At 36.9% G+C, this 15,735-nt stretch overlaps 1 protein-coding gene across 2 annotated transcripts in view; it reads left to right on the top strand.

Annotated features, from left to right (window-relative positions):
* slc44a1b (solute carrier family 44 member 1b) overlaps positions 1–15,082 on the top strand; it is a 29,898-nt gene extending 14,816 nt beyond the window's left edge. For both annotated transcript variants that reach the window (XM_047819917.1, XM_027173108.2), the window contains exons 7-16: positions 2,060–2,149; positions 2,383–2,549; positions 2,959–3,145; positions 4,235–4,403; positions 6,076–6,232; positions 7,265–7,348; positions 8,261–8,398; positions 8,510–8,746; positions 9,817–9,924; positions 11,054–15,082. In XM_047819917.1, the coding sequence (XP_047675873.1) occupies positions 2,060–2,149; positions 2,383–2,549; positions 2,959–3,145; positions 4,235–4,403; positions 6,076–6,232; positions 7,265–7,348; positions 8,261–8,398; positions 8,510–8,746; positions 9,817–9,924; positions 11,054–11,077 (1,361 nt within the window). In that variant the 3' untranslated portion in view covers positions 11,078–15,082. The remainder of the gene's footprint in view (positions 1–2,059; positions 2,150–2,382; positions 2,550–2,958; positions 3,146–4,234; positions 4,404–6,075; positions 6,233–7,264; positions 7,349–8,260; positions 8,399–8,509; positions 8,747–9,816; positions 9,925–11,053) is intronic.
* The last annotated feature ends 653 nt before the right edge of the window (positions 15,083–15,735 follow it).

The raw sequence follows: 15,735 nt of genomic DNA on the forward strand, positions 1-15,735 counted from the left end.
TAACATCATACGCCGCATTACAAACATTTAACTTACATATAACAAGTTAAATTGTAATGCAGAAATAAGTGAAAAGGCAGCAAGCCTATGTGATGTCTTTGTAAAATAATCATGTAAGTCACATTAGGCACAATTAAGCATATTTGTTATATATTTGACTTTTAATATAAACATAACAGTAGTGTAATAATCCACACAAGCACCTTTAATGCTTCTTGAACACTTCTGCGTAGACTCCTACAGCAGGATGTTTCTTTCTCATTAAGGGTTCCTGGTAAAATCTCTTTAAGAAAATAAGAACCTTTAGCTAACCAGAGGAATTTCGAGAGACACAATTTTCTAAGTGTCATTAATCAGCAGCGAACACATATGCAAAATGATGGCAGGATGAATCTGTAATATTTGACACACACAATAATATTAACAATGCAACAATGACCTAAATAATAACCTTTTTGTTTATTGATTAGATATGTAGTGACAGAAAAGGGGAAAAAAATAATTTGGTGAGTAAAATTAGAACCGACTTCAATCGTTTGAGCACGGAACACATGATGCTATTGCATCCAGCATTTCTTAATTTTTGTTATTTTTCTTTGCTAACATATAGATATCTTTATCTATCTTTATTTGCAGCACTTCAGCTCGTTTTCTTTTTTTGTTGGCCAAGTTAGTGTGTTGTCGGTTTAGTGTAGCGGCTCGTGTCTAAAAAATGCTGCCTGCAGTTGAGTTGATTCAGGGTCAAATCACTTTCGCGGTACAATCAAACAGAGCTAGAATTGGCTTGGAAGCAGTGAGCAGTGTGCTGTGTGTTTGTAGGAAGCATCAGCTCTCTGTAGTGGTTATATATAGACCACAAGATGAAACTGTAGCTAAAGAAACAACTGAAGAGGCAAGTGTTATTAGAGTGATTATTTTGGTCCTTACCTGCGTGTGATTGCTGTGCTTACACCTGTTCAAAGAACTCCACCGAGGGGTAAACACAGCAGGGTTAGGTACAGTACAGATGAACTAAACTCTGCATATCAAAGCACTCTTAAATTCACTGATAAGTCACTGAACTAATAAGAAAGTCCTAACAAATAGACTAAAAATATATCAGCATGGTTTATCAGCATGTTTTAGGAGGAGGGAGGATACAGGGGAACATGATAAACCCTCATAGCTCCTTGGTTAATGGTTCGGATGTGAGCTACGGTTTAGTTCTTTTGCGTTTTCTTTGTGGGGTTGCTATGGGTTCTCCTGTACCCTCACACCTTCTAGTGCTTTAGGTTTGGACTGCAATTAAACAGGTAGGCCATCCAGGTTGTATTTCTGCCTCATGCACAGTGTTTCTAGGATTAGCTCTGGATACACTGGTACCCTGATAATGATAGAAAATAAATAAATAGTATATGGGTCTGTGCTAGAATGCTGATTCTTATCATGACAATGCTTTAGCATGGGAGGCTAAGTTAAGTTCAACAATATTAATGACACACAACATAAGAATAATAAATATTGGCATAAATATATGCTGTCTAATATGCAGTAATAGTGTGAAAAAACTGCCTGATTAAAGATGTCTAAAGCCTTGATCATTTTTAGTTAGTTAGCTGCCATAGTGAAATGGCTATACCAATACATTTAAGCTTAATCAGTTCAGTTTGAAATCAAAAATTGGCTGTAAAAAATGTGCAAGATACTCCTGAACTGCAATGCGTATGCAATCTCCTGTATCACAAGGTAAACAACCTTGCAAACGCTATCTTTACTTGTGGTTCAGGTCGGTTCAGTTCAGGAAAACCTATTGTGTTTACAGTTATATATAGAAGAAAGAAAATTTCCCAGGCTGCCACATGTCATCCTTTGATATTCTAATGGATTTGACATATCTTCTTTGTGTATAACAATGACATATTTCAGTGGTGATGAAACAACAATTCAACAAGTTTTTGATGTTAAAATGAGGGATGTGATTATTTTGTTCGCAGCTAAGGTGTAAAGGAAGCTTGGTTTGTGGTAGTTCTATGAATATCTCTCTCTAACATGCATGTGTGTGGGATGTGCTTGCTTCCAGTGCTCTCCATGATCCTGATGGTGATTATTCGCTATATCTCTGCAGTCCTGGTGTGGATTCTCACTGTTCTTGTGGTGCTTGGCTCACTAGGCAAGTTTGCATTTTCTTTATTTACCTTATTCTTTTCTGATTGGAATTTGTCCCAGCTGAAGGTATATGTTTGGGAACATGTTCACTTGTAGCAGAGATTGTTGTATGCTCCAATTCCACACTGTTGAAATCAGCTATGGGTATTTCTTAATATTTGTGGGAGTTATTGTAGACCTGGTATGATATTTCAGGAGCTTATGTGTGAAAAAAGATGGTGTGCTGTGTGTTTGTAGGAGGCACCAGCTTTCTGTGGTGGTTATATATAGACCACAGGCTGAAGGCGAACGAGACTGTGGTTACAGATTTAAAGGAAGCAAAAGAAACAAATGAAGAAACCATTGCTTCCAAAGACGACGTTCATGGACTGCTGGTCTACGCTACTTCAGCAACTGTGTTCACGGTGAGTCAGAGAGATAAAGAAAGAGAGAAACTGAGAGAGAGAGTAAGAGACAGATAGATGTAGATGAGAGAGACAGGCAGAGTCAGAGAGAGAGAAAGAGAGAAAGAGAAAGGGGGCAGTCAGTGAGTGAGAGATAGAAAGTGAAAGAGTACACAAGAGAGGGAAACAGAGCGAGAAAGAAACACAATCAGGGACAGGGAGAGACAGACCGAGTGAGTGAGAAAGAAAGACAGATGGAGAGAAAGGGAGATAGACAAAGAGGATAAAAAACAGAGTGAGAAGGGCTGTGGCTGTAAGTAATGTACACAGCCTATGAACAAATCTTAGTGGCAAATCACTTCCTGACTATAATATTTAGCCATTAATGTCCTCTCTGCATCCCTCTGCTCACAGCATTGCTTTTTTTCAGGTGATCTTACTGTTGCTGATGCTGTTCATGAGGAAGCGAGTGGCTCTGACCATCGCTCTGTTCCATGTGGCCGGGAAGGTGTTCATTCACTTGCCGCTGCTGGTGCTGCAGCCTTTCTGCACCTTTCTCGCCCTTTTTCTCTTCTGGGTCTACTGGATCCTAGTACTCCTTTTCCTCGGAACAACTGGTGAACAAAACTGTCAACACTAATTATCTTCAGGATCACCTAATAGACCTTAGAACCTGGCTGATATCTGAGCTCAGATAATCAGATAAAATGTGTGTGTGTGTGTGTGTGTGTGTGTGTGTGTGTGTGTGTGTGTGTGTGTGTGTGTGTGTAGCAGAACATCTCAGCAAACATAACAAGTAGAACATCTCAGCAAACAGATTTGCTGTGGATTATTACACAGCTATTAACGAGTGGCAGAAAATCAAAAGAAAACCAATTAAACCATTACAGTTATTTGTATGACAATTACACATCAGCTGAAATGTCATTACAATGGCAGGCAGGCTGCTGAGCTTGACTATAACATGAGCTGCCATTAGACTGGTAGAGAAGATGTTGTTCTATTTTCTAGGTTATTTTGACTGCCAAAGAAATTTAATTACGCAGCACACACACCAGCCCAAACTCGCCTGGGGTGGAGGCAACATTTGTTAACCTTTATGAATCCTGATGATTGCAGTCCTTATGTAGAGAACTAAAGTGCTTATTTGACATTTAAAATTGTGATATTTCCACAGGGCAATTGATTCTGAATTTGGGTCATAAAATTGTTTGGAAATTATCTCAGCTTCTCTTATAATAAGTTCTAACTGCAGTTCACCATTATTTTGGAATTATGCAGATGTGCTGTTTGACAAGTGAAGTTTTTTGTGATGGTTGCTGCCTAAAATGCTTTTTTTTTTTAAATTTGTGATGCAAATTTGAGTTTTATTGTGCTTTTTCTGTTACTTGAATTACAAGCACATGATTTTTCTTTTAAACTCCTACCAGTGAATGCACATATCTAATTCATTTCTTTCATAACTCATGTTCAGTGCACATGAATCAAAGAGGGCTTTGGCTGAATGCGTCGTGATGTGATGATGACACATGAAGCGGCTTGCCCCAGATCTGCAGAAAGTCTCATAATTAAAAAAAAATGCAATCTATATAATCTTAGAGTTCCTTGATTTTCTGTTATTTCTGAATAATTTCATCACAAAATTGCAAAATCCACAGCAGGATTTACAAGTTTTCTATTTTTTACATATCCTTGCCTAATCACAGGGAACCCAGAGAAGAGCGAGCAGACAGGACTGACTGAGTTCCGACTGAGCGGCCCACTGCAGTACTTCACCTGGTACCATGCCGTGGGTCTCATCTGGATAAGTGAGTTCATCCTGGCCTGTCAGCAGATGACTGTAGCTGGAGCTGTGGTCACATACTACTTTACCAGGTCTGTTCACTGTATCTCTGCAAGCTCTATTCCTCCATAGACCTGTCAAATATCACACATTTTGCATAGGAACTACTGTAGAATTCTATCACACAAAATCTGCAATTCTTAAATCATACTTCTGCAACCGAGTGTATGTAAACATGTACATGACAAATCGTAATTTAAACTGCTTCAAATCATAGAATTTTCAGTGAGGTACTGCGGTTTTATGTATAAATAACGCTTGTTAAGTTTGTTAAAGGACGAAATCAAAACTGCAATAATGTTTTTTACAGTTTACTGCGTTTTCCCTCCGCTCCCATCTACAGGACTGTGCATTATTTTGCTTTGGGGTTAGCAGGTCTACAGCTGCAGCACAACATTAGTGTTCACTTTGGTTGCACCTGAAACATTTTTTTCCTTGCTCTTTGCTCTATTTGATATTTTCCTCTTCATGTACATACCTGCACTGCCGTGGGCACAGCGGCACTACTGGGTATATGACATTTTAAACTTTTTTCTGCACAGTGGTTTTTTCTAACCTGCTTTGTAAATTGGTTTTTGTTTTTTTTTCCTCACTTCAAGCAAAGCTTTAAATATCACGTTCTATTTCTTATAACCTGCTTTCAAAGTACACTCGTAATATCAGGACATGTTAATAGGCTACTTCAGACAGATTCTAAATAAACACAATCGAAATATTTATCATTAACAAATAAGAGCAAACCATTCCGGTGCTACTAAATCGCACAGTGAAAGAAGAGTTAATACATAGAATATTACTAGGATTAAAAACTTTAACAAAACTAAGACTTAATGCTGAATAAGATTCTGAGTGCTGTTTCAGACTAAGAGTCTCAAAAGATAGAAAATGGTGCATGGAGTTGAGTAATCAGCTGATATGAATGTGTCATAGAGGTTCACACATATGAGTAAATTTCCACTAAAGCCATGTGAGGAAGTAAAAAAATTCATTCTTTTAGAGAGCCGTTTGTTCTACTTCTGAAATATTGATACAGGATAAACTACCGTTCAAAAGCTTGGGATCACTTGGAAATTGTAAACTGGAAATGTTTTCCAGTTGTACTGGAGCCTCACACTCCATTTTCTGTTAGAACCAGTTCCCAGTCCCTGTTCTATGACAGCAGTAGTTCACAGGATGGTAAGCGAAGTTCTTACCATAAAAAAAAAGACTACATTTTTTTCTGACCATTATGAGCCTGTAACTCCTGAAGCTCTAGTCCTTAAACTAACCTAAAAACATTTTCAAGTGATCCCAAACATTTGAACAGTTTTGTAAGTAAAATCTACGTATCATTTTGATAAAGTACTATAAAGTATTCTGGCACTTGTGAATATACCGAATATATCTCTGCCCCAATCACACACGCTAATGTCGTGATCTAATGTAACATTAGAAAACATTTCAAAACAATATTGTAAATTCTGGTTGAAAATATGCCATAAATCTTTGTTGCTTTTTTTCTAAAATCTTAGGGCTTAAAACTACTTTTACAGTCGAATCTCGACGGATTATGTTTAGTTTCTTTAGTGAGCTCTTAGATTCAAATCACTTGTTTGATGGTTCAACATCAAATCAAATTACCTTCTCCAGTGAGAGAAAAAGACAAAATATGCATGGATTTAATAACCTGAATAAATTAATCTGCAATTCACTAACTCTGTGTAGGGACAAGAACAAGCTCCCTTTGACGCCCATCCTGTCATCTGTGTTTCGTTTGATCCGTTACCACCTGGGTACCGTGGCCAAGGGCTCCTTCATTATAACCCTGGTCAAGATCCCACGCCTCATCCTCATCTACATCCGTAATCAGCTCAAAGGAAAGGTCAGTCCACAGCAGCCTGCACTCACAATATATTCTCTAATAATACCAAGTTATACAGCTAGACTATGCAGAACTTATAGAATGTATAGTTCAATTGTTTTTTTTTTTTGTTTTTTTTTTTGTTGTTGTTGTTGTTGTTTTTTTTGGGGGGGGGTGCACAAATTTTACATTCAAATGCTATTCCTGTTAATTTAAAAAAATAGATAGTTTTTAAAATCTTATTAATGTACTATGTTTCCTTATTTATGGAAACATCAAGCTAAAAATAGTCAGTGTTTTATCAGGCAATGTCTTCTGTATTCAGTGTGGTGCTAAACAGCTACCATTTAGTTTATTGAAATGACCTTCGTGCAAGTTCACTCTTCAGAGGTTGCCAGAATTTTCTTAAGTACAGGTATTTGAGACTTTTTTTTTTTTTTTTTTTGTAGTGTCTGAAATAGAGAATGCAGATTAAAAAGCAGGTCACATGATACGATGCCACATAAAAGCAAGCAAGCACTAATTGTAGTCTATTGTATTGTCACTAAATCAAGGTCATGAAAGTTTAATATGTGCATAACACGTAATCTAAATCATAACATTATTGTAGTTGTCCGAATAATAAATGAATGCCAATATTTTTCTTCTTTTTATGTTCTCTCCTGCGAGCTCCCATTTACTGTGATTACAACTCACTTTTAAATGAATTTCTAATTTTATCCGTAATGGTTTGAAATTCGGGACGATCAGTTCTTCCGATTTTTTATTTAATAATTCATTTATGCAACTGATCAAGATGAATGATGTAAAATCGATCATATAAATGAATCATTTCTTTATTTTTAATAATGATATTACAATAATATTATCAGAAAATGTTAATATAATAAGAAAGCAATCATTAATTATATCTTTATACTTGTAATTTAATTTGTGCATATTTTAAACAATGTTTTAAAAATATTTGTATTTAAATACAATAATTTTTTTTTAAACATATTTAGCATTTCATATTTTAGCATTTAGCATTTCATGTCTGTTTTGCCTCTCCAGGAGAATGCATGCGCACGCTGTATGCTGAAGGCGTGTATTTGTTGCCTATGGTGTCTGGAGAAGTGCCTCAATTATCTAAATCAGGTACAGTGATGATTGACCGTTGCCACATGAGTAATGTTTGTTCAGCAAGGAATGTGTGTTTTGCATTAATTACCCTTTGGCATTGGGCTGATACGAACAGTCTCTATCACTCAGGTCTCTATCAGTGAACAAGCTGTTAACTTGGAGTAAATAGTCTTCTTGTAAAAGCTAGAATGAATTTCTCTGTAGTTAATTGCACTTTTTGACTGACTTCCTTTTGAGGCTGGATCCTCGCGAGGTTCTTCCTCAGTTTTTCCTCACCACCTCTAACTTGCTCATTAGGGATCTATTTAAATTCGATTAAATCTAAATACGCATACTTCTGTAAATCTTCATTGTTAAAAGTGATATACAAATAAAATGAAATGAATTTACTCTTCTACCTACTGAAACAAACATGGTACATTCTTATGGTACACTAGCAATTTTGTGGCAATTCATTTGACTGGTGTTTTTTTATACCATGTTGTTTGATTTATTTTTTTTTATTGCAGACCAGTTTTATGGCAAAATGAATGCTTTTCTTCACATGTTCTACACATAACTCCATACCAGTTACCTTCATTTAAATGAACATCCTGTTGACATTGTATTATAATAATAAACCAGAAACCAAAAGTGATTGAATTGGTTTTTGTGAGTAATTTGTTTTTGATTGACCTTGTTACAATATTTATATATTATATGATAAATATATAATATAAATATAATATTTATGCATATTAGTCATTGTCAGTCAAATGAACAGAAATGAATGAATGTTTGTACCATTGAGCAAAAGGTTGTGAGATAAGTTGTATAAATGAGATAAAAGTAAGTCGCACCAATGCTATAAATGTAAAACTGAAGAATCCAGATGACTGCCATGTTTTGAGTTTAAGGCAAGTGTTGTCTCTCTCCATCTTGTGTTAGAATGCGTATGCAGCGACGGCCATCAATGGCACCAGTTTCTGCACGTCGGCACGTGATGCATTTGTGATCCTGGTGGAAAACGCTCTGAGGGTGGCAGCCATCAACACCGTGGGAGACTTTGTGCTTTTTCTGGGCAAGGTAAACAGTATCATATTGAAACTGACTGCATTATTATCCAATTTTTTTTGTTAACACAAGAAGGTTGATTATTCTATAATAAATAAGTAAATGGTGTGTGTTTGTTTTCAGGTCCTGATTGTAACATGTACAGCGTTTGCAGGAGTGTTGGCTCTAAACTATCAGAGGGACTACGCAGAGTGGGTACTGCCGCTCATCATCGTGTGCCTGTTCGCCTTTCTGGTGGCCCACTGCTTCCTGTCCATCTTTGAGATCGTTGTGGACGTGCTGTTTCTATGCTTCGCCATCGACACCAAATACAATGACGGCACATCTGGCAAAGAGTTCTTTATGGACAAAGCCCTTATGGTGAGTCTTGCACAGAATTCTTTACTGATCCCAGCAAATAAAACCATAAAACTAATATATTTTAATACAAACTGTCCTGAATATTGAAAGAAGGATTATTTATACTATTGTTTCTATTGTTATTATGTTTCTTATTTATTATGATATATATATATATAACTCCATTCTATGGCTGGTTACAAGTTCCAACCCCTCTGGGAGAAATGGTTGAGTCCGAGGGGAGGGTTTACCCTTTAAAAACCAGTCTCCCACTTCAGTTCGGGGTGGGAGTTGTAGGTGTGGATGGTGGAGTTATCGGAGTTGGAGAAGATATTAAGTAAATGCACAATTGTAGGTGCTGTATCTTTTGTATATAGTTCTCTTTATTTCCCTCAGATTTTCTTTGATTTTCTTTATTTTTCCACTGTTTCTTTTCTGGGAGTTGTAAATATTTTGGACTTAGCACTTGAGCACCCTGTAAATAAACACCACTTTACACTGAACAGCACAGCGAGTATTGCCATCATTTGGGTAGAAGGCGAACCCATAAGGCCGCTCTACCACAAATTTCATTATTATTAAAAGAAATTCTACCCAGAAAATCATGAGGTCTATAAAATGAAATGTCACATACAAGACCCCATTTTGACCCCAATGTAAACAAAGCCCAACATCTAAATTAAATCTAATAAAATGCTGTATTATTAGGTGGCTATCATTGAAAATCAGTAGTGTCCAGATTTGGGAAGGAAATTGTAACGAGCTTACTCAGTTACTTTAAATAGAAAGTCTGCCAGAAAGTTGAACGGTGTATCTGGTTGAGATCGATTGTGTACTTAAGGTGATATAGCTGAGCTTGAAGATTAATAATGTTATAGTCTGCAAATTGATGTGTTGTTATATTTACCGGGGAAAAAAACCACCCCAGATATTTAGGATCTTTGAGCCACTAACATGATAACATTAAGATGTGGGTTGAGAAAATCATTTGCAATTTTTGCTATTGTTATTAACCCATTTAGTAACTTATATTGCTATTTTGTTAATCTGTCCATATTTCAACGAACAATTCCAGCTATGTCATTTTGCAGGAGTTTGTTGAGAACAGCCGGAGGTCGGTGGCGCCGGCAGAGCGCGGACGGAGCAGCAAGCGATCTCGCTCTCGACTGGATTCGGGACTGACTGAGATGAAGGCCATGGTGAGTGTGGACGTGTCACCGGCAGGATGTGAGTGGGAAGTCCTGCAGGAGTTCCTACTCTACTACCTGCTGCTGTGTGTGTTGGTGGACTGGATACAGTCTGAGTACTTGCTCGTCATATGCTTCTGTCAAGACTTCATCATCTTCGTTTGTGTGTGTCTACCTACGCTCACACTCTTCCTGCTGTTCTCACTGCTTCAGAACACACCCAGCACGGCCACGTTCTAACTAACACTCTCTATCACTATTACTGTCCTTTCTTCATTCTGCACTAACAGACTCTATTTTTCTATGCATGGACTTTTAATTTTGCTGTTGTCCTTCTTGACTGTGTTGTTTTTTAATTGCTGGCTGTCTTGTACCAAAAGTGCCCTTGTAAATAATATTTTTTTCTCTGTGGCCTTACTGTCACTATGTCGCTTTTAAAGGAGAGATTTTTGAGCTCGACCATGCAGGAAATGGAACTGGCAGGCTGGAAAATGAGCCGCAGTCAGCAGGAGGACGGTGTATCTGTGTGTATTTGGGTCTGTGTGTGTGTGAAAGGGGGGTGTGGCTGTGTGTGTGTGTGTGTGTGTGTGTGTGTGTGTGTGTGTGAAAGGGGTGGGGGTGGGGGAGTCAGCATTACAAGCTTAGGCAGCGTACAGTACACACTAGTCACCAAAACGCTGGCTGTGAGTCATGTTCCAGCCCTGTGGATGCTGCCATTAACTGCACTGCGTTTTGGTTCAGCATTGTTTGCTATTCAGTCGTTAAGCTACACTTCTGTGGGCATTTTGTTTTGTTTGGATCTGTTGTTTTGGATTGGTTGATAATGTTATGCTTTTCTATTCGTATGAGAACATTGACATTTCTATAAATAATATGCAAGTGGAGGATTACAAACAAATCGAATCCTTTTGTGGTGTTTTTTTGACCACTAAAGACTCAAGGCAGTCCTGCAGTCCATTGTTGCTTGTCCTAGCATGTCCTCTCATTTGTCTCTACATTCCTGCCTGCATTCATTCATTCTTCTTTTTTTTTCTCCTTTTCGCGCTCTCATTTTGTGTCATTGTGAGGCTTTTCATGCAATTAACAGGTTTATTTATTCCTGCGGTTTGTAATAAAAATGTAATCACTGTTTTCCTCTTAGGCTCCTGGAACAAGTTCAGCTTGACCAAAAGCCGGACATGGGACTTTTTAAAGACATTCCAAAATGTTTATTTTTACCAATGTGTAACATGTTTACTATGGTTTCACTCCAGGGAATACAATATTTTAATAAGAAACTGTAAAAAAAAGAAATAACAATGTAATGAAGCACTTTATATTGAAGCGCTGCATATTTTAAAAGGCTGATGCATTTTTCGTAGTGATGTCCTTTTTTATAAGACTAAAAACAATTGCCATCTAGTAAAACACAGTATTAATAATGTCTAGAATCACTGTTTTTATTATGTATAACTTTCATAACAGAGTTTTTTTTTTTTCGTTTTTCTTAAATGGGTTTCTTGAAGTTTGGTAGAAACCTTCGTGTCATGCAGCAATGAAGGAATTAATTGTTGTTGTTGTTTTTTTAGTTGTTTTAACTCCTAACACTGAAGCATCTCTACATCATTTGTTCTTATTGATATTTCTATTACACCCAGTTACATTATGGATGTGCATTTGGGAGGAAGATTGGCGTTTTTGTTTTGTTTTGTTTTGTGCCTCAGTGTTAAAGCATCAATCTCCTCCAAACCCCCCTGCCCCAAAACAAAACAAAAATGTTTAGACTGATTTTAGATCTGATTGTTTATACATATGGAAGGGAATTGCTTTACCCTTAACTTTATTCCTGACAGGATGAAACCTAAAGATTTAAACATCTAAATGAAATTTGTTTGACTCTTTCAGGCTAGTGACAGCTGTTGTGTAAAGAGTGTTACTGGGCCTTTTGTTTGTTTGTTTGTTTTTAGCTAAATGTTAAGCTATATACAAGGCTTTGTTTGAGATTATGTACTGATGCTAATTAGGTATTAAATGCAAACACTGAATTAGCGTTTAGGCTGTGAGAGGCTGGATACGTAACAACCAGGATCATGATGGCCATCTTTGTATAGTTTTTTAACCCTAACATATTTCCAGTCTTTAGCTATGGCATCATATAACCCTCCAGGCTTAGATTTACATTTTGAGTGCTGATTTTAAATCAGATTGCTAGCATATTTCTATACTGACCCAATCCTAGATTTATGCTCCTAACGTTTGTCAAATAGGACTTGGTTTCCTGAATGTGTCCAAGTACAAAACTTGTTTTTGATGATCCTATTGTAAATGAATGGCTCTCACATGTACATAACAGTGTGGTGCTTTTGGGACACCAGGCCCTGGTCTCTCCTTAAACACAGGGTGATTTTTGTAGTCCCTCCTTCAACCTATGGGAAGAGAAATTCAGAAAATCTTTGCATGTGAAATTTTTTTTTTTAACTCATCAACTCTGAGCAGTATTAATCTGAATGTGAGTCCACTATTATCATTTGCACACACTGCATCCCGTGGAGAGTCTGGGTGCTTTGAATCCGTGTGGTGCGTGAGTGAGTGTCCACTTTTACTCCTGAAGCAAACTCAAGTCTTCCTACTTGCACTACTTTTTTTGTTGTTGTTTTTTTTTTTGTTTTGTTGTTTTTGGGAGGCATCCCTGTGATACCGACTGACTTGGAGAGGAGAGGCACACAAAAACTCGCACCTTGCCTTAACCCATTCAGCATGCAGCACATCCTGCTGGATATAAGTGGTTGGTTACAGTATTTTTGCAGTACAGTATGACCTTCAGCTGCAGAGAGCCTGTAAGCCTTAAACCAGTTCAAGCTTTCCATAACATTTTCGGTATCTAATCAGCAGTGAAACTACAAGCGAGTTGTTTATGTACAGCATGTGAACAGAAGGAGTCAAGATTTTACTAATTGTTTTGAATTTTTAATCTTTATTAAAGGAGCGTTTGGAGGATTTTAGCCAACATTTGCTAGGTGTTTAGGAGCTGGAACAAGGGAACTTGTGGTCATGAGGCGAGCTGGTGACTTTTAGAGATGGTGCACAGTAGATTCACCTTTAGTAAACAGCTCGACCTTAAAATCTAAGAAATCGTAATCTGATAAGCAATTAACATGATGTGAAAGTGTCAGCAGTTCCATCTTAATGCTGGTATTATTTCACATTTATAAATGTGTGAAGCGGTTATGATTATAGTGGTGCTTCGTTTTACCACTTAGACTTGTGGACCAGGATGCAGAAACAATGAGATTTGATGCAGGAAATGCAAACACATACTTATCTTCTTTAAACATTCTTTCTTGTCACTGATTTTTCACTGAGTGCATTATGTTGTCTCTTTACTAATCAGACCAGACAAAATAAAATAATTACAAAAACAATAAATGGCTTAATGTCTATAGCCCTGTAGCTACTCTGATGAGCTGCTTTCAGTGAAATTATTAACATAAAGTATGTGTGATTGGATAAAACAACAGATGGTCTGCAATAGAAGATTCATGCTACAGTATTTTTCCAAAAGTGTTATCTGTAATCTTCATGAGGATTATACTATACGAAAAAATACTTCTGAAACCTGAGATGAGAGTATTTGTTGCTTTTTAACCTCCACTGTCTCCCAAAGCCTTAACAGCAAAGTAAAAGTTCCTGAATATCCAACATAAACTGTATTTGTTAGTTCTAATAAATTGCATATAAAAACGTTTCATCTAAAACACTGATCACTTTTGATCAGTCTGAGAAATGTTGGCTAATTTCCGAATATAGTAACAATTCCTTTATGATGGATTTAGAGTGTATATGAAATATCTGTACAGTATATATGAACGTGTAAGGATACATGCTGACTGATAACAGAATGTCCATTTTAGAAAAGGGAATCTTAAAGTGTGTTGTGGTCTTCGGTTTGTTTGTATTTGTGTGTTATTCCAGGTCTCACATTAGAGAGGAACATGGGATGTTATATAGTGGATGGTATCTTGAACATACCTAAAAGTTTGATAAGTGAAAAAAAAAAGAAAAATTCCTATTTGTTACAGACACCAGTCTTATGGTTAAAGCATGTTAAGAATTGCACTAAGTACTCATTTTAACACAGATAGAATATGTGTGGAGAAAAAAAAGGATTTCTATTTAAAACGATTATGAACATTTTATTCTGCTAATTTATTTTCAAATGCTTGAAAAAAATTCAAAATATTTTAGAAATAGTGATGAAATTGGAATTAATGTTAATGTGAGCATTATTGACCGCCAAGGTGAAATGTACGCTTTTAGCAGATGTTGCCCTTTACTGACTTGAATAAACGCCGAGTTGCGTTTTCTGAATCTGCTCTGATTGGGGACGGACTGAGTGAGACAAGCTGATCTGTGATCTTGAGGCATTGCTGAGGAACAGCAGGGACTGGCTATCTGCTCGACCCCAACTTTGCCAAATGGTGCACAATGTAAAATTCAGATGACGTGCACAAAAGATGTATTGTTCAAACTGCTTGTTTTGGTATTTAGTTGAGTCCTTGTTTTTCCTCTTTCTCTCTCAATCAGTGTGGCGGCTGGGCAGCTGGCATGTGGCATGTTCAGGCCTGTCTCTGTTGGGTAGGGAGCTGTAGAGATGCTCTGCTTATAGTCAGAGCCAAACTAGTAATGTCCATATACACAATACGCACACACACGCACACAGATATACACACTGACACATGCACATATAAACACACATATACAACCTGCATGCTCCCAGTCTGGGCTTTTTCTAACTCTTTAAAACAATGAGCCATTTTTGTAGGATGTGAATTGTTTGGCGTTAGGATCCATGTGACTTAAACACTGACACTTCTAGAAGAATAGCTTTATTCAGTAACAAGCCACTGTTTTTCTGTTGTCGAGATGTGAGTGTGTTTCTCCTCTTCATTGCGGGAAACTGCGCTTCTGTTCCCGCCCCTGTGGAGAAATAGGCCGTTTCTGTGTGAAGAATACTGTTATCAATAGGCAATACATCAGTTTCCTTGTCTGGTGTAACACTAGCTCTTAGCTTTTACCTGCAGTATAGTTGTTTGTAACATTGAATTAAGGTTTTTTTGTTTTGTTTTGTTTAATTTTTTTTTATATTCATATGTATCTTGTTTTTTAAAGTAATAAAATGGAAAATTTTAAACATTGTCCTCAACTGTTATTGAATATGTTTTTGAAGCTGACACACTTTAAGATTTGACTTTGCTGCTTATGCGAGGGTGAGACAAATAAAACCTTTAAAAGTGCAACTTTAGTTAAAAGTTTTAGTTACTTTAGTAAAAGTGCAAATTAGAAGCAAGTCAAATTTAGTTCAAGAGGAATCTGAATACCTTTTAAGGGCTGGAACACTTACCCTTCAAATTCCACATGAAAGCTACTTGTCTGGGGAGACAAATTATTTTTCTGGAAAACTACTCTTAGAAATAATGTGTATTTCTACTTTAACTTCACTATTTACTTTTTCAACCATGAGCTTTTATCAAAATGCTCAAAATAAAGAACAATACCCAATATTTTATACAGCCAGGTTTGGACTTATGGGTTGTCTTATGATTGAGACATTCTTAGAGAAGGTTATAGAATGAGGTAGTTTCTTACTTTGTTATTATACACTGATGAGCCATAATAACCACCAACACGTAAAGTGAACAAAATTAATTTATCTTGTAACAATGGCATTTTTCAAGGGATGGGATATATTATACAGTCAGTTCACAAAGTTGAGTTTGAAACAGGAAAAATGGTCAAGTGTATGGATCTGAGTGACCTTGACAATGGCCAAATTGTGATGGCTAG

Source organism: Tachysurus fulvidraco, chromosome 10, assembly GCF_022655615.1.
Source record: "Tachysurus fulvidraco isolate hzauxx_2018 chromosome 10, HZAU_PFXX_2.0, whole genome shotgun sequence".
In the NCBI taxonomy this organism is placed as follows: Eukaryota; Metazoa; Chordata; class Actinopteri; order Siluriformes; family Bagridae; genus Tachysurus; species Tachysurus fulvidraco.